General features: G+C 43.3%; 1 protein-coding gene across 1 annotated transcript in view; it reads left to right on the top strand.

Moving 5' to 3' along the window:
- The window catches only part of carmil2 (capping protein regulator and myosin 1 linker 2), a 180505-nt gene that overhangs the window by 106269 nt on the left and 54258 nt on the right, over positions 1 to 19978 (top strand). The window contains exons 25-30 of the mRNA XM_041191410.1: positions 2719 to 2894; positions 4397 to 4484; positions 6841 to 6978; positions 13313 to 13379; positions 13934 to 14199; positions 16845 to 16984. Coding sequence (XP_041047344.1) covers positions 2719 to 2894; positions 4397 to 4484; positions 6841 to 6978; positions 13313 to 13379; positions 13934 to 14199; positions 16845 to 16984 — 875 coding nt within the window. The remainder of the gene's footprint in view (positions 1 to 2718; positions 2895 to 4396; positions 4485 to 6840; positions 6979 to 13312; positions 13380 to 13933; positions 14200 to 16844; positions 16985 to 19978) is intronic.

The following is a 19978-nucleotide window of genomic DNA, read 5'->3' as shown; positions in this document are numbered from 1 at the left end:
GACAAGGGGAGAGAGAAGGGAGTCAAGATAACGAGAAATGAGTTCTGTGGGGCAGGAGCAAGCTGAGACGATCGGTCTACCGGGGCAGTTCTGTTTGTGGATTTTGGGTAGGAGATAGAAGCAGGCCGTCCGAGGTTGGGCGACTATCAGGTTGGAAGCTGTGGGAGGGAGATCCCCAGAGGAGGTGAGGTCAGTGACAGTCCTGGAAACAATGGCTTGATGTTCAGTGGTGGGGTCATGGTCCAGGGAGAGGTAGGAGGAAGTGTCTGCGAATTGACGCTCAGCCTCCGCGAGGTAGAGGTCAGTGCGCCAGACAACAACATCACCACCCTTGTCAGCGGGTTTGATGACAATGTCAGGGTTGGACCTGAGAGAATGGAGTGCAGTAAGTTCAGAGAGAGACAGGTTAGAATGGGTGAGAGGAGCAGAGAAATTGAGACGACTAATGTCGCGCCGACAGTTCTCAATGAAAAGATCGAGAGAAGGTAAGAATCCAGAGGGAGGGGTCCAGGTGGAGGGAGAATATTGGAGATGTGTAAAAGGATCCGTTGAACTGGGAGAGGACTCCTGCCCAAAGAAGTGAGCCCGGAGACGAAGACGGCGGAAGAAGAGTTCAGTATCATGCCGAGCCCGAAATTCATTGAGGTGAGGGCGTAAGGGTATGAAACTAAGTCCTTTGCTGAGCACTGAACGTTCAGCATCGGAGAGGGGAAGGTCAGGGGGTATGGTGAATACACGGCTGGGGTTGGGATTGGAAGAAAGGGTGGGGACGGAGGAACAGGCAGGCGTGGGGGGTCCTAGATGGGTGTTGGTGTCGATGAGTTGTTGTAGCCTGCATTCCTTAGCACTTGAGAGAAAGAGAAAAAGTTTCTTGTTGAGGCGTCGGGATGAAGTTGAGTAATGGTGTTGAAAGTGGTTGGTATAATAATGCCAGTCATAACTCATTCAGTCAGCTGCTCCTGGGATGAGTCAGAACTCACTGACAGCGAGACACTGTCCTCAGGCTTATTGCCCTCAAGGCTTGCTACCATGAGGCCTCTTGACCAAGCAGAGTAGGTATCCACTTGAGGCTTGGCTGCTGACCCAGAATCCTGCAGGTGGATGCCACATATGGTTGGCTGGTCTTCTGTGGGCACAAAACATAAATTGCAGTGTAACTAAGATCTGCCTCCCCTTATTCCAAGAGTACTGTTATAGGGAAGACTGCTCCAGAATGGGATAGATGATCCTGACACTTCAATTCTAGGCTACCTGGTTGCAGGTGGGCATGTCGTCGAACCAAGTCTTAATGCCTCCTCTCTGCCTGAGGCATCTCCAGAAAGAGGTTTTGCTTCTGTCAGAGCAGCAGGGTCTGTCTGAGCCATTGAAAAGTAAAGGCAGAAGAGAACTGGCTCTCTTTGTTGAGCAGTAACCCCCTCAATGACTGATAGCCTCAGAGACTGAAAAATTCTATTGCATTGAACAGGGGTTGCAAGGTCCTGAATGGGGCAGGGAAGGACATCACTTATAGCAGAGGAGAGAGCACCCTGCAATATGCAGTCTCACAGAGAAGGATTGCGGCAAGACTGCTGTATTTTAGTTATAACATATTGGGTGTAATTGACCCCTAGCAAAGCTACAACACTGGCATCTACCCAGCAATGTGGAAAATTGCCCAAGTGTGTCCTGTACACAAAAAGCAGGACAAATCCAACCTGGCCAATTACCGCTCTATCAGTCTACTCTCGATCATCAGTAAAGTGATGGAAGAGATCATCAATAGTACTATCAAGCTTGCTTAGTAATAGCCTGCTCACTGATGCTCAGTTTGGGTTCCACCAGGGTCATTCAGCTCCTGACCTCATTACAGCCTTGGTTCAAGCATATACAAAAGAGCTGAACTCCCGAGGTGAGGCAAGAGTGACCGCCCTTGACATCAAGGCAATCGTGGCGTCGAGGAGCCCTGGCAAAACTGGAGTCAATGGGAACCAGGGGGAAAACTCTCCACTTGTTGGAGTCATATCTAGCACAAAGGAAGATGGTTGTAGTTGTTGGAGGTCAATCATCTCAGTTCCAGGACATCACTGCAGGAGTTCCTCAGGGTGGTGTCCTGGGCCCAACCTCTTCAGCTGACCTTCCTTCCATCATAAGGTCAAAAGTGGAGATGTTCACTATTGATTGCACGATGTTCAGCACCATTCGTGACTCCTCAGATACTGATAAAGTCTGTACCCATATGCAGCAAGACCTGGACAATATCCAAGCTTGGGCTGACAAGTGGCAAGTAACGTTCACACCACACAATGTGAATAGATGCTGAACAAGTGTAGATTTGTGATTATGAGGGTATTTTTATAATGGAAAGAGATAGATAGGGCTGTAGTCTGATGTTCTGGGTTGCGAATATTTATTTATAGAGGCAAGAACTGATTGTGGTGTTGAGGTAAATTGTATATGTGTTACTTCTGACTTTCTGTTTCTCAACTGAGATTAACTTTGCCCTAACATTGTACCTATACTGCTCAGGGTTTCCCAGGGATACCTAGCACATGGGTACCTGTTCTGGTAGTGTAAACAATAACTGTATACTATTCCAGAGACGACACCTGGCAATACGACCATAAAAGAGTGTCACAGCACAAATACATTTTAAGAAGAATCCAATCATCCTTAAAATTATTTGCAAGTTCTCACAAACATTTCATAAAAATAATCATCTCTTTTTGATTTTCTTCTTAGACACTTATTCAATCCTTCGTGAATTCCACCAGCATCCTCTGTCCTAATGTTCTCCAGAAAGTCAACATTCAGGAACAGCTTGTTAACATAGTATCTGGTAAAATCTTCATTCCCAAGGACTTTACGAGGAGCGTGATTATTGAACAGGCTGGATTGGAGATTGTGAATAAACTCAGGTCTGGTTAGTCCTCCACCCCAGAGTTACTTTGTGGTCTTCCGTTAACTACATTTAATAAAGCAAAGTCTAGAGGAGATTTTTGTTCAAAGCGCCCCTGGCCCCATGTATATTCAGAAAACATGTATTTAATCAGATATGACTTAATATTTTTCTTTAAAGTAAATTTTTAAGCTCAACAGAGGCTGATCATCTTTTTGATAATGCATAATTTACGAATGGACAGTAAGAAGCATCTAGAGCAAAAAGTCTAGAATGGGGAAAATGACTTTCCTCATTCATAACTATTTTGTGAAAAGTGGTCCCCCGAATTACCCTTCCCTTTTAATTACCCTAATCCTAACCCTAATGCAAATTTCCCTGAGCCTATCTCTGCCAGAATGTTTTTGTCTTTGTTAATTAGCAGACAATAATAAAAAGCTTATTTCCAAAAGCAAATAATTTTTAAAGGTATTTGCATTATTAACTTTAGAGACAAGGGCTGAAACATTTTACCTTCTTAATACTTGGTCATTTTAACATGGGAACAATGAATTAAAATGACAACCTTTAAGTCATTAATGAATAACCCTCTTTCTTGGCTTTGGATCAAAAGTGAAATGAGTTGTGAAAGTCTCCATCCTATGTGCAGTGGATAGTAATAGCACTAAGCTGCCTATTTGAAGGTAATTAGCTTAAAAAAGAGAGAGAAAGAGAATTGGAACAGGAAATGTCAAAGCCTGTGTGGGTGATAGAAACTCTTCTCAAGCTGTGGCTGAAAGTGCATTGTGAGAGGTAACATGGGAAATACTGACCTCAGGTGGTCACTGTGGAATTTATCACTAGTTTAAACCAGTGACGTATTTTCTCCTCGATTGCAGCTGTGACCATTCACCTAAAAAGAGCGTAGAAAGCAATGAATTACATTGAAATGTGAAATGTTTGGTTACTGTTCTTTTTGTCAAGTACGATTTCACATTTATTAAACCCATGCTTATCAAAGATAGTGGGGAGGGAATGTCCAGCCAAATAAAATGTCACATGTAAGCTGGCCTGCTTGTGAAGTGTGAACATGCCGATACCCTTTGCTCTGGAATGGGTGAGGAGGACATGGGTTTGTGCCTACGCTACAGTAGGACAATGTTAAAATATTTGCAGCATATCTCATAGGTGGTGCCTCTACCTCTCACTTTGGAAATATCTGCAAGATTACTGTTGGATCCAAACACATATTTGATTTGTTTCCAGTCACTTTTTAAAATATGTTTTCTGAATTTACAGACATTGCAGGGAGAGGCAGGGTAGTAATGACCCCTTGATGCCATTGCTTTGTAGACCCTTTCCTGTCCAATGGAGCTGCAGTTACATTAGTGTCGTTACTAACTAGCTCACGATGCAAAGTAAAATTGTACCATGGAATTTGTGTTCACCTGTAGCATTGTTAGGAAGATGATTCCAGCAGCAGGAAAAGTTCTTGATTAGCTCCAATAAATAACAAATAGTGTTTGCTTTGTGTTGACACAGTGAAGTGAAGCTCAGTGTCACTGCTGCTCTAATCGATCACTTTGTGGACCACATTCTGAAGGATCTGACCATTGCTCAGCAGAAGCTTGTGAGTGTTGCTATGTGCTCCATTGTGTTCTGTGTTTTTATTTACAGTGATAGACCCAAACCTTATAGAAAACTAACCGTCCAGTTTACGTAAAGGTACACACTTTGTATAGTCTGCCTGCCCCCAGAGGGCTGTTCCCAGCCTAACACCCAGTCATTCTCATCCTTTCCTTACCCTGCACAGGAACTATTTAGATCTTCCTCATCTCCCCCACAGGGGCCACTCTCCCATCTCTGGTACAGGAGCCAGTTTCCTGTCCCCCATTTCCCCCTCCACACCCCTGCCACCCACAGGAGCCAAACACCCCCCCCCCCATCCCCAGCCCCCACTTTTCCCACCCCTCATAAGGCCACCCTCCCATTCTAAGGCTATCCACCTGTTGCCCACAGGGGCCACCCTCCCATTCCCTAACCCCCGCAAAGTAGCCACCCTCTCATTCCTCATCATCTCAGAAGGATCTCCCTCTCCTTTTACTGCTAAAGGAGCTGAGCTGCTATCCTCTTCCCTTGCCCTGCTATGTAGCTGCCTCCTTCTTTTCCCAAACCCCTGTGGGTTCTAACGTCATCCTTATGCAGCCTGTCATAGAACCACCCTTCCCCTTCCCCTCACCTAGCTGCCATGGAAATGCTCCCCCCATTTGTCTATTAACTTTCATGGTACCATGCAATATCCTGTGCATTATAACCTATTTTACCAGGGACCTTACCTAAACTAGTTGTCATAGCAGGAAGAACAATCCAATGTCCAAATTAACATAATAACTCTGAGGGAATGTAATCCTGCTGCAATGGTTACATACAATATTCCATTGAGAATTACATGGAAATTTAAATACTAGTGTTCATCTTCCACCCAATCAGTCATCCTAAGTGCCCGCCCTGTTTCTTTCTGTGATGTGTATTCAAATAGATCTCTCAAGAAGTGAAAGCAAAACATACATTTTTTTTTTATTAATTCATGGGACATGGGCATTGTTGCCAAGGCCAGCAATTATTGCTCTCTACTAATTGCCCTCGAGAAAGCGGTGGTGAGTTCGCTCCTTGACAGGTGATTGACTGCTAGGCCATATGAGAGGGCAGTTAAGAGTCAGCCACATTGCTGTGAGTCTGAAGTCAAATGTAGGCCAGACCAGGAAAGGATGGCAGATTTCCTTTCCTAAAGGATATTAGTGAACTAGATAGGTTTTTATGAAAATCTGGTGGCTTCATCCATTACTGATTCTAGCTTTTAATTCTACTTTTATTTAACTAACTAAGTTTAAGCTCCCCAGCTGCTATGATGGGATTTAAACTCATGTCTCCAGATCATTAATCCAGATCTCTGGATTCTTAACTCAGTAACATAATCACTATTCAATGTTCTCATATAACCAAATAAAGGCTTCTCTACGAATTTAAGATTGATAACCTAATTAACATTAATGATATGTTGCTCCGTAGTTGTTTAGCTAGGACCTATTGGATAGCTCCAAACGGTTAATGACATGATAACATTAATTTTGAAAGCTTCTTCTTTGAATCTGATGCCCGGTATGTGCTGTGGGAGCTCATTTCTACCATAGTATCACCAGATTAAAGTGGAGAAAAATCATTCCTTATTTCCTCTGCTAACATCTTTCATGCTGGCAAGTGTGTGAGTATGAGTATCAGTTGAAGACAGGATCAATCTCAACTGTAATTCCCCATGTGTCCAAATAGCATGAAGGTTCAGGTGTGAAAAATGGCCACAGGTTAATCCTTGAAGACAGCCAGCAACTGTTAGCACCTTCAGAATGGGAGAAAATATTTAAAAAAGAAATATTTTTGTAACTTGACTTTCAGTTATGTATACATGGACATGAGTGCATCTATAAATCTAAAGGGCTTGGGTTAACCTAATCCACCTGGTACAAAATTACAAGAAAGCATCAGTCGATTGTTTTACACACCATATAATTTTCCATTCCACTGTAGTCAATCAGGGCAAATGGGTAAAATCGGCAGCTGATTTATGGGGTAGTCATAGTGAAGGAGTTGGAACAGCTCCTAGGAAATTCCCAGCCAAAATATTTTATGCAGTGTTTAAGAAGGAAACCAATAAACATTTCCACCAGGATATGAGATACAGCCCTTAACGGTGAAATTCAACAAGTAACAGGAATCGTTGTCCAGTAACAAGAACTTTAAAACGTTCAGGAGCAACTCTCATTAATGATGAATCATTATCAATCATGAACACTGCTCATTACTAAATCGACCTATCAGTTATTTAATGATAAGCTTTTTAGTTTTCTAAGTCTCACTTCGCAACTGAAAGCACCACTTATTGTTTTTTTGCTATTTCAATTACACACACAACTAAGTCTTTCTCCATTTAGGCATCTTATGCATCAAAACCACTAAATGAAACATCATCCTCAGACAACGCAAGTGCAGAAAGCTCGAAAGATGACTCCACAATCAACAAAACCAAGGATTTTTTAAATTTACCCAACAACGATTTGGCACCAATTGAGGTATTGTTCACAGCAGCTGTTCAAATTGGGATGCAACTTAATTTGAGAATTGTTTTTTTCCTCTGATACCTTCTTGTCCTCGGGATCCTTGCATGTGTTTTTAAGCCGAGAAAGTAACAAGCTCTTGCCTATTTCATGATTTTTACAACAATTTAATATAGTACTTTTTTCATGGCTCATCAAAGACTGAAAGATTGTTAATTAAGTTGTTTTCTTTAGTTAAGTATTCTTTACAGTGTAAATGAAGAAAGGTTTAGTTCCAGGGAACACCAGAAGAGTTTGCTATGTAATAATTCAAACCAGACTTCAGATTGACACCCAGTTGAAAACTCAGTTTGTCCTTTAGGTTCAAGCCAATTCTCCAATTGAACATTCTCATTGTGGGTCTGATGTGCATCAGTTTGAACATAGGAAGTAGGAGCCATTTGGCTCCTCGAGCTTGCTCCACCATTCAATAAGATCATGGCTGATCTGTTTGTGTTTCAAATTCCACATTCCCATCTGCCCCGATAACCTTTCATTTCCTTGCCTAACAAGAATCTATCTACCTCTGCCTTAAAAATATTCAATGATCCCGCCTCCACCAGCTTCTGAGGCAGAGAGTTCCAAAGTTGCACAACGTTCAGAGAAAAAAATTCTCATCTCTGTCCTAAAAGGGCTGATTTTAAAACAGTGCCCACTAGTTCTGGACTCACCTGCAAGAGGAAACATCCTTTCCACGTCCACCTTGTCAAGGCCGTTCTGGATTTTATAAACTTCAATCAAGTCACTCTTCACTCTTCTAAACTCCAGTGGAAACAAGTCCAGTCTGTCCAACCTACCCTCGTAAGACAACCCACTCATTCTAGGTATCAATCTAGTAAACCTCCTCTGAACCACCTCTAATGCATTTATATCCCTCCTTAAATAAGGAGATCCAAAACTGCACACAGTATTCAAGGGCAATTCGGGATGGGCAATGACTGCTGACCCAGCCAGCAATATCCACAACCCACAAATGAATTTTTAAAAAATGGTCTCACCAATGCCCTGTATAATTGAAGCAGAATATCTTTACCTTTATGTTCACTTCTCTCCGTAATAAAGGATAGCATTCCATTAGCCGCCTTAATTACATGCTGTACCTGTATACTAACTTTTTGTGACTCATGCACGAGAACATCTAGATTACTCTGCACCTTGGAATTCTGCAGCCGCCTTCCATTTAAGTTATACTCTGCTTTTTCATTCTTCCTGCCAAAGTGAACAACTTCACATATTCCTACATTATACTCCATCTGCCAGATTTTTGCCCACTCATTCAACCTATTTATATCCATCCGCAACCTCCTTATGTCCACTTCACAACATAATTTCCTACCTATCTTTGTGTCATCTGCAAATTTAGCTATCATGCCTTCACTCCCCTCATCTAAGTCATTGATATAAATTGTAAAAAGTTGAGGCCCCAGTACAGACTCCTGAAGGGCTCCACTCATCACATCCTGCAAATCATAGAAGACGCATTTATACAGACTCTGTTTTTTGCCAGCCAGCCGATCTTCTATCCATGCTAATATGTTACCCCCTACACCATGAGCTTTTATTTTCTGCAGTAACCTTTGATGTGGCACTTCCTGCAGTGGCATCCTGGAATTGAGATGATTGACCTCCAACAGCCATAATAATCTTTCTTTGTGCTAGGTTTGATTCCAACCAGTGGAGAGTTTCGGCCTGCTTCCCATTGACTCCATTTTTGCTAGGGCTCCTTGATCCCATACTCGGTCAAATGGGTCCTTGATGTCAAGGGCAATCACTCTCACCTCACCCTCAACTCAGAAGAGTTCAGCTCTTTTGTCTATATTTGAACCAAGGTTGTAATGAGGTCAGAAGCTGAATGACCCTGGTGGAACCCAACCTGAGCATCAGTGAGCAGGTTATTGCTAAGCAAGTGCCATTTGATAGCATTGTTGATGACCCCTTCCATCACTTTACTGATAATGTAGAGGAGACTGATAGGGTGGTAATTGGCTGGGTTGAATTTGCCCTGATTTTTGTGTACAGGACATAACTGGGCAACTTTCCATATTGCCGAGTAGATGCCAGTGTTGTAGCTGTACTGGAACAGCTTGGCTAGGGGGCATGGAAAGTTCTGGAGCACAAGTCTTCAGTACTGTTGCTAGAGTATTGTCAGGGCCCATAGCCTTTGTAGTATTCAGTTCCCTCAGCCATTGCTTGATATCATGTAGAGTGAATCAAATTGACTGAAGACTGGCATCTGTGATGCTGGGGATCTCCGGAGGAGGCCGAGATGGATCATCCACTCGACCCTTAACTCTGTCTAACACTTGATGCTTATGCTGTTTGGCATGCAAGTAGTCCTGTGTTGTAGCTTCACCAATTTGACACCTCAATTTTAGGTATGCCTGGTGCTGCTACTGGCATGCCCTCCTGCACTCTTCATTGATCCCTGGCTTGATAGTAATGGTAGAGTCATGGATATGCCAGACTATGAGCTTACAAATTGTAGTTGAGTACAATTCTGCTGTTGCTGATGACCTACATGGCTTCATTGATGCCCAGTCTTGAGTTGTCAGATCTGTTTGAAATCTATCCCATTTAGCATGGTGGTAGTGCCACACAACACGATGAAGGGTATCCTCAATGTGAAGATGGGGCTTTGGCTCTACAAGGACTGTGCGGTGGTCACTCCTACTGATACTATCAGGGACAGATGGCAGGCAGGTTGATGAGGATGAGGTCAAGTATGTTTTTCCATCTTGTTGGTTGCCTAACCATCTGCTGCAGACCCAGTCTAGCAGCTATGTCATTTGGGACTGGGCCAGCTTGGTCTGTGGCGCTCCCAAGCCACTCTTGGTGATGGGCATTGAAATCCCCTTGCCACCCTCTGCTTCCTCCAAGTGGTGTTCAGCATGGAGGAGTATTGATTCACCAGCTGAAGGCAAGATGGGGGATGTGGGGGGATGTGGTGCTGGGGAGTGGATGGTATTCAGCATGATGTTTCCTTGCCCATGTTTGACCTGATGCCATGGGACTTCAAGGGGTCTGGAGTCAATGTTGAGGACTCCCAAGGCAACTCCCTCTCTGTGCACTGTGCCACCACATCTGCTGGGTCTGTCCTGTCCTGCCCACGGGACAGGATATACCCAGGGATAGTGATGGTGGTGTCTGGATATGGTGGGATTCGAGAGCATTACCCTGGGTTTCCGGATTACCAGCCCAGTGACAATACCACTATATCACTACATCACCACCTCCCCGCCTTTTGCTGAATTACTGAAGACACTGGTTGTAAGAACTAGTTAAATCTGCTGTCATCACCCCCTCCTCAAAAGGCCAACACTTCCCCCTTTTGTCCTTGCAAACTGCCATCTCATCTCCAACTTCTCTTTTCTCTGCAAAGTTTTTGAACATGTTGTTTCCCCACAAATCCATGTTTATCATTCCTGAAACTCTAATATTTGAATCATTTCAGTCTACTTACCTCTCCACCACAGTGCCGAAATGGCTCTTAACAAATTACATCCTATGTTGACAGTGAAAAAAATAAACTAGCCCTCCTTATTATTCTCGACCTGCTTGCAGTCCTTCACATGGTTGATCACACTATTCTCCTCCAACACTGTTGTTGAGCCAGCTAGGATTGCACTCACCCGGTTCCGTTCTTATCTATTCATTTGTAGCCAAAGAATCACCTGCAATGTCTTCTCTTCCTGTTTCCCCACCTGCTCTGTCACATCTGGTGTTCCCCAGAGACCTATCCTTAACTCTTTCCTATTTCTATCTACATGCTGCACCTTGGCAACAACACCTGAAATCACGGTGTCAGTTTCCACATGTATACTAGTTATAGAAATTTACAGCATCGAAGAGGTCTATTTGGCCCATTGTGTCCGTGCTGGCTGACAAGTAGCCATCCAGCCTATTCCCATTTTCTAGCTCTTTGTCTGTAACCTTGTAGGTTACAGCACTTCAAATGCACATTCAGGTACTTCTTAAATGTTATGAGGCTTTCTGCTCCTATCATCTTTTCTGGCAGTGAGTTCCACATCCCCACTCATCCTCTGGGTGGAAAATCTTCCTCTCAAATCCCTTTTAAACCTCTTCCCTCTGACCCTCAATCTATTCCCCCTAGTTGTGGTCCCCTCAACTAAAGGAAATAGGATCCTCCTATCCACTCTATCCATATCCCTCAATTTTATACACTTCAGTTAGGTTCCCCCTCAGCCTCCTCTATTCCAAAAAAAACAACCTTGGCATATACAATCTTTCCTCACAACTAAAATTCTCCAGTCCAGGCAACATCTTCATAAACCTCTTCTGTATTCTGTCTAGTGCAATCACATCTTTCCTTTGGTGCGGTGACCAGAACTGCACGCAATATTTCAGCTGTGGCCAAACTAGTGTTTTATACAGTTCCAGCATAACCTCCCGGCTCTTATTTTCTATGCCTGGGCTAATAAAGGCAAGTATTCCATGTGTCTTCTTGACCACTATATCTACCTGACCAGCCACTTTCAGAGATCTTGGAACTTGGAATTTGACATATTCCTGTTAGTATACAGTTCTTGGTATCCTACTATTTATTCCCTTGACCTGTTAGCCTTCTCCAAATACATTACCTCGCATTTCTCCGAATTGAACTCCATTTGCCACTGTTCCACTTGCCTGACTAGTCCATTGATACCTTCCTGCAGTCTACAGCTTTCCTCTTCATTATCAGCCACAGAGCCAATTTTTGCATCTTATGCAAACTTCTTAATCATACCCCCTACATTCAGGTTCAAATCATTGATATATATATCACAAACATCAAGGGACCTGGTATTAAGTCCTACAGAACCCCACTGGAACAAGCCTTCCGGTCACAAACCATCAACCATTATCCTTTGCTTCCTGCCTCTGAGCCAATTTTGGATCCAACTCGCCAATTTGCCTTAGATCCCATGGAGTTTTACTTTTGTGCCTGGTCTGCTATGTGGTACCTCATCAAAAATCTTGCTAAAATCCATATAGAGGATATCAAATACACTACCCTCATTGACCATCCTTTTGCCTCCTCAAAAAATTCAATCATTTTAGTCAGACATGATCTCCCCTTCACAAATCTGCACTGACTGCCCTTGATTAATTGTGTCATTATAAATGAAGATTTATCCTGTACCTCAGAATTTTTTCCAATAATTTCCCACCAGTGAGGTTAGACACCCAGTTGTACTTCACCAGCCTTCCATTGTCTCCAAATTGTCTAACATCCAGTAGTGGGTGAGCAGAAATTACCTCCAATTGAGTATTGGGAAGACTGAATCCATTGTCTTCAGTACCCAACACGACCCCCATTTCCTAGCCAACAACTACAGTCCTCTTCCTGACAACTGTCTGAGGCTGAACCAAACTGTTTTCAACCTAGATATCATAATTGACCCTGAGATCAGCTTCTGACCACATATCTGTGCCATAACTAAGATCGCCTATTTCTAACTTGGTAACCTCACCCAATTCTGTCCCTATCTCAACTTATTTGTTGCTGAAATCCTCATCCATGCCATTTTTTTTCCTTTAGACTTGACTATTCTTCTTCAGGCCCACCTCCGATGTACTACCCTCCGTAAACTTGAGACCAACCAGAACTTTACTGCATGTGTCCTAATTCACACCATGTCCCATTCACCCATTACCTCCTTTCTGACCTACATTGGCTCCTGTTTAAGCAATGCCTTGATCTTAAAATTCTCATTCTTGCTTTCAAATCCCTCCGTGGCCTTGCCCCTCCCTAATTCCCTAATCTCCTCCAGCCCTACAACTCTCCGAGATATCTGCGCTCCACCAATTCCGGCCTCTTGGATATCCCAAATTTTATTTGCTGCACCAGTGGCAGCTGTGCTTTCAGCTGCCTAGGTCCTAAGCTCTGTAATTCCCTCCCTAAATCTCTGCACCTCTCTCCCTCCCTTTTCTCCTATAAGATACCACTTAAAACCTAATTCTTTGGCTAAGTTTTTGGTTATCTGCCCTAATATCTCTTCTTATGGCTCAGTGTCAGATTTTGTTTGATAATGCTCCTGTGGGATGTCATGGGATGTTTTACCATGTTAATGGTACCATATTAATACAAGTTGTTGTTGAGGGTGTTCATGTTCAGAGGCAAATGGCTTTTCAATAAGGGCATGAAGCAGCTAAAATTAATTCATAATTGGATGAATTTATGACAATTTTAACTCAGTTATGGATACTAACTATACATTCCAACCAGAATATTAAAAATGCCAGAATAATGGTGCAATGCTTTCAGTTTTAAATATCAGTAATATTTACAGATGTAATGTCTCTTCTATAGAGTGTGACTAAGCTTCGCAGGAAGACAATACGCTCTAGAAGAATCAGGCCAACCGCAACCTTGAACCGTAAGTGGTACTGTTAATATATTTATTTAAATTGATTTGCTGTTTTTTCTGACCCAGGCAAACAATTAAAGTCAATATTAGCTACAAGAATAAGAGTAAATGCACTGTCCACCTGAGCCACACAGACCAGGGGAGTCCCAAGTTCAGTTCAGTCTTTGTCCTCAGCTTGGCTTGCAGAATGACCATTAGAATTGATGTCACCGTTTGGGGGTTCAAGATGAGCAAAAATCATCCAACTGCTTACTAGGGGATCAATATGCAACAGCCCCTAATGGAAAACAATCACATCTGGACATTGAGTAAACACAGGACTAGGTGTGAAACTCCAATGGTTGAAAGTTCTTTTGATGTTCAGATAAAGAGTGGTCATTTGGATGAGATGCCCGAGTAGAATAACACCAGTGAAACCCAGCCCAAGTCAGCAGCTTCAGTAGAGGAGGTGGGGGTGGAGAGAAGGGGTGTAAAATAGAATAAGGAATGAGCAGCATATTTACAATTTGCTGAAATAAACAATTGTGAAGGAAAACTAAGTCTTGTCATCTTCTTTCTCTCAGGAATCTCAGACATAGAGTTAGAAAGACAAGTCGAAGAAACAGATTCTGCAGCAATAGAAGAACTGTTGACAGTCAGCAGTCGGTCTGTTAAATCACATCCGGCCTCCACCGACATGAATGCTGTAAATAACCCACCTGCAAATGTAGAGACAACTTTTATAGATTCTGTTACAGATTTGCCAACAGAAGGGATGAAACTGAGGCATTGCACCAGGAGCAGGCCAAGACCAAACAGGACCAGGAAACAACCACCTTCCAAACCTAGTGTAAGTCACTTCTAAAGCATCTTTACAAGGAGACAAACTAGCAAAGATTCAAGAACATTTAGCCAATCACTGACATTGCACAATCCACTAGTTTACTTGCTATTAATTTATGTTATAAATAAGAATGATCAGGGAGAAGTAAAGACTAAATAACAACCATGAAAGGAAACCATTCCTTCCTTTTCTTGTCACTTCACTTGTTCTATTGTCAAAAAGATAAATGATCAAGGGCACTGTTAGACCAGTGAAGACTAAGGCTGGAGTGTTCAATTTTTCAATTGTTTTTCAATTTTAGGATAAACTTTGCAGGTGTCTGGAGAGCTTTTATTTGTGCCAAGCCAGATTTAGAGTTGTCAATACTCGTAATTTTATTAAACTTTCTATTGATCTTGGACTAATTTTTAATGTGTGCTTTTAGCTGAGATCACAAGGAAGCCTGAAAGGAAAGGTCTGTATACCTGTCTGATTTTTTTAATTCATTCAGTGGATGTGGGCTTTGCTGGTTGGGCCAGCATTTATTGCCCATCCCTAGTTGCCCTTGAGAAGGTGGTGGTGAGCTGCCTTCTTGATCCGCTGCAGTCCATGTGGTGTAGGTACACCACATTGTTGTTAGGGAGGGAAGTCTAGGATTTTGACCCAGTGAGAGTGAATTAATATTGATATATTTTCAAGTCAGGATGGTGAGTGACTTGGAGGGGAACCTCCAGGTGGTGGTGTTCCCATCTATCCACTGCCCTTGTCCTTCTAGATGGTAGAGATCATGGGTTTGGAAGGTGCTGTCTAAGGAGTCTTGGTGAATTCCTGCAGTGCATCTTGTAGATGGTGCACACTGCTCCTACTGTGCGTCAGTGGTGGAGGGAGTGAATGTTTGTGGTGGTGCCGTCAAGTGGGCTGCTTTGTCCTGGATGGTGTCAAGCTTCTTGAGTGTTGTAGGAGCTGCGCTCATCCAGGCAAGTAGGGAGTATTCCATCACATCCCTGACTTGTGCCTTGTAGATGGTGGACAGGCTTTGGGGAGTCAGGAGGTGAGTTACTCACCGCAGGATTCCTAACCTCTAACCTGCTCTTGTAGCCTCAGTATTTATATGGCTAGTCCAGTTCAGTTTCTGGCCAGTGGTAACCCCTGGGGTGTCGATAACGTGTGTAGCTTTCTCTGTCTCTTCCTTATCCTAGTGAATCACATGCATTAAATAATAGGGCAAAATTAATAAAACAGTGACAAAGTGGTGGGAACCGGCAACTTAGCGCTTCCACTGGTGTATTTTGGTACCAGTCAATCACATTTAAATAGTTCCAGCAGGCATTCAGAGAAATGAACAACCATGTCTTCAAATCACTGTATCTTTTATTAAGTTTTGTGAGTATTGCGGGCAATGCCAGCAGAAATTAAAATCAGATTTGTACAGATGATGATTACTGAGAATTGAGGTGCTAAAAATCTCCTTTCATGAAGCATCCAACACCCTCACGGGAGATGTAGGCAGGAAAATATTGAATTTCATTTTAATGAATAGCAAGAAAGAGTTCTGAGTGGGATTAGGGATTGGAGTTAGACTGAATGGAATTTTGCAACAATATCCACCCCTGGGGCAGGGTGCTGGAAACTGGGCAGCTAATTCTCCTTTTCAATATACCTGGAGAATGCCCAGTAACCAGGCACAAAGGAGAAGACAATGCTGGGTTTCTGCTCCCATGACATTCTTCCAGGAGAGGTGGTATTTCCCCTGAAGGTGGGCACTTTGTTATTGCATTTGCAACAGGCAACAATTAAAAAACAACAGTGATAATGAAATGTGACCGGGGTGTTCCCATTTGTCCATCTCATTTCCCTCCCCGTAAAAGCTGCCAGTGTGCCAGAAGTTTGTGGAGGTCTTTCTCCCACCCTCTTTCAGATTGGAGGGCCTGAGGGGCCAGGCAGCAAGAGTGGGCAAACCTAAAAATGTAAGTTTTTTTTCACCTCTGCATCATCAAGATCCTCTGCCCAAAATCAGGTTTCTACTTGAAGACCATGAATCCTACTGCAGGCCTCACATGCACACTCGGCCTCCAGGAACCCAGGTCTTACTAGGAACAGGAAGATCAGACCCATTCTGCATATTATTAGCTCTGTGCTTCCCTGTTCCCAGATTGTGGTGTCGCTGTTTGGAAGGGAGTCACTATGAGTTGAGTCACTATGAGTTGAGTCACTATCAGTTGAGTCACTATCAGTTGAGTCACTATCAGTTGAGTCACTATCAGTTGAGTAATTTATTTAGCATTTATTGTTCATTGATCTTGTAGCAACATCTTCCATGACAGTGTAATGGGCTTGTATTGTTCTGCTGATTCCTACTCTCCCTCGAATGTAATGCTTCCATGAAGGTCATCATTATGGTCAGGAGAGTTTAGGCCTCAAGTCTGAATTAATCAAAAAACCCAATGGCTGTAAGGCTGCTATATGTGACATTAACTCGAGTGAAGGGTGGTTTCACTGTTTTATTGAGATTCTTACTAGAACAGAAATGATTATCAGTTGGGATTGACATGATGATTGAAATTGCGAGTGGCTCATTCTGGGAGGAGACTCTTTAAAAGCATTTTGGTATTCTGCCGTTTGGATGCTGTCAGACGGGGCTGTTCATTGTGTTCTGTTTGTGCCTGGAACAGGTACAACCTGTAGACCAGGAGAAGGGGGAGAATACAACCGAGAACAATCTAGATCTGGGACTAGAAGAATTCTTCACAAAGAAGATAATTGAAGAAGAAACAAGTTATGTGCCTGCTTCTTTGAGCAATTCACCACCCAGGTGAGTGACGAGTTGTCTCATCACATTTCTGACTTGAGCTTTAGGAGCAAAAGAATTGAGCTATCAGAAGGTGAGCCATTTGCCACAGAGTATCCAGCATGTGTCTAGCTCTGATAACAACAGGGTTGTTGCAGCTGGTCCAGTTTGGCTTCTGGTCAATGATAATGCCTAGGTTGTTGATGGCGAGGAACTCGGTGATGCTGGTGCCACTGAAGGTTATGGGGAGGCGGGTGAGCTTTGTGTCATTCGAAATGGTGTTTAGCTGGCATCTATGGACCGCTAATGTTATCCACCATTTGTATGCCCACGATTAGATGTTACCCAGCCCAATTGTAGGTCAGTGGGAGCTGTTTATTAGTGTAGCTGACGTCACATTTGGAAATGACTAACCTAAGTTGTGGGGGTATTAATGTTTTTATATTGCTTCCTCCAAACTGCCTGATGGCCATGAGAGCCAGGAAATGTCAGAGCAAAAAAAAACAGAAAATATTTCTGTTTTTAACAGACGTTATCACCTTTTGGAGGAGTATTTGCCAAAATTGAGGCTGAATATTTTGCCCCCAGTATGAGGTTAAATAGGAGGTGGGCAGGCATGAGAATTACACGCTGGCTGTTGTGTCTGTTTTTCACCACCAGCCCGCCCCAGGCCATTTTCCAAGAGGCGGTAATGGAAAGGTCTACCCACCCACTAGGGGCAGCATCTAAAACAGGCTGGCTCCATATAGACTGCCTCCTGGTGGCTGACCAAGGGACCACTACTCCAGGCAGGCTTTCAGGCTCTCCCAAACTGCACAGGCTGCCAATGGTGAACCCGCAGCTATGGCCATTTGTTTAAGTTAAAAGTTTTAAAAATTGATGAGAGGCTGTCACAAGATGGAGGCACTGCCTGTCTCTACCTGAACCGGAGGCTGCAGCTCCTTCTGTGCTGGAGGCCTTTGAGATCCCAGCCTTTGACCTTAATTTCATGGTGAGCCCGCCCTCTGGCCACAAATTGGTCAATTTGGGGAAAATCATTGTCGGTAGAGCGGATTCGCGATCCTAATATCAGAGTCCTGACCCAAAACCCCAAATCCTGCCCTTGGTTTCGGCATTGCACCAAAAGTTGAATTTTTCACAGCTACCACATTGACTCCAGATAAAACCTGCACTTGTGGGTCTTATCAAGAGCAATTTGTTTATTTAAAACATTGTTTTTAATTATTAACTTAAGCTCATTTAACCAGTGGCATTTCTAATTGGGTTATTACAATTCCTTCTGTTTATAAAAACTTTATCAGGACCACATCATCTCTTCAAAATGGAACCAGATGACATAATTAAGCTTGCGTTTGTGCAGTTACTGAGTGCAAGAATGAGTGAAAGGCTTGATCCACAGAGTCAGCCTTCAGTCTGCCTACCCATTATTTGATGCATTTCATGCAGACAGCCAGTGAATCAGAATTATTATGGTGCAGAAGGAGGCCATCCGGCCAATTGTGTCTGCACCAGCTCTCCAAATGAGCATTATGACTCAGTGCCATTCTCCAGCCCTTTCTCCATAACCCTGCACATTGTTTCCATTTAAATAATCATCTAATACCCGCTTGGATGCCCCAATTGAATCTGCCTCCACCACGCTTCCAGGCAGTGCATTCCAGACCCAAACTACTCGCTGTGTGAAAAAGTTTCTTCTCACACCACATTTGCTTCTTTTGCAAATCACCTTAAATCTGTGCCCTCTCATTCTCAATCCTTTTATGAGTGGGGACAGTTTCTCACTATCTACTCTGTCTGGCTGCCTCATCATTTTGAACACCTGTATCAAATCTCCTCTTAGCCTTCTCCTAGGCAAGGAGAACAATCCCAACCTCTTCAATCTATCTTCATAACTGGTTCCAGGAATGAGAAACTTCATTCTTGTAAACCTGTGCTGCACTCTCTCCAATGTGTTCACATCCTTTCTAAATTGTGTCACCCAGAACTGTACACAATACTCCAGCTGAGGTCTAACTAGTGTCCCAAACAGCTTCAGCATAACTGCCTCGCTGTTGTACTCTATGCCCCTATTAATAAAGCCTGGGATACTATATGCTTTATTAACTGCTCTGCACACCTGTCTTGCCTCCTTCATTGATCTATGCACATATAAACCCAGGTCCCTCTGCTCCTGCGCATCCTTTAGAGTTTTACCCCTTATTTCCTGTTGTCTCTCCATGTTCTTCTGACCAAAATGCATCACCTCACTCTTCCCCACATTGAACTTCATCTGCAATCTATCTGCCCACTCCACCAATGTGTCAATCTCCTTTTGAAGTTTTATATTGTCCTCCTCACAGTTTACAATGCTCCCAAGTTTTGTATCATCTGCAAACTTTGAAATTGTCCTCTGCACACAAGACCTGGGTCATTAATATATCTCAGGTAAAACAAAGGGCAGCATCATCCCAGAATTGCACTAAGTGCGTTAGCGGGCGTGAAAAATGATGTTTTACCCGCCGGCTGCAATGGTGGGTTTTCACACCATATCGCCTGCCTCCCATCTCATTAATTATGCAGCCACAGGAAACATGCCGACTCATTGGTGGGCAGCCTCTGAATTGTCCGCCACGCCACTACCTCACCGTTTCCTCATGCCGGGTGCCATATCTAAACTGCAACCATGCACACAGTTCTTGATGCTTGCAGCCCAGGATTGCTCCAGTGAAGACATAGCCCTGAAAGTCAAAAAAAGTTCAGTGGCCCATCACTGGAATGTCTTTTGGAGACCCACCATGATGTCCTCCACCCACTCTGGCCACAGGAGGTCCAGCAATCGCAGCATTCTGGTTTGAGAGGCAGTGGCAGTGGTGGTCAGTGCACAGAACATGTTTGCCATCCAGCACAGAAAGAGAATTAATGATCTCATCCATACCACCAGGGTAAGGCAACCATTTCATCACTCTAAACTCACACACCCACATCACTCTAAAATCACACATTCTGGCATCTCACTCACTGCCAGATCAAGGGACATCA

The sequence above is a fragment of the Carcharodon carcharias genome, chromosome 7 (genome assembly GCF_017639515.1).
Source record: "Carcharodon carcharias isolate sCarCar2 chromosome 7, sCarCar2.pri, whole genome shotgun sequence".
In the NCBI taxonomy this organism is placed as follows: Eukaryota; Metazoa; Chordata; class Chondrichthyes; order Lamniformes; family Lamnidae; genus Carcharodon; species Carcharodon carcharias.
The sequence above is the reverse complement of the archived record's forward strand: the minus strand, read 5'-3'. Positions and strand labels throughout refer to the sequence as shown.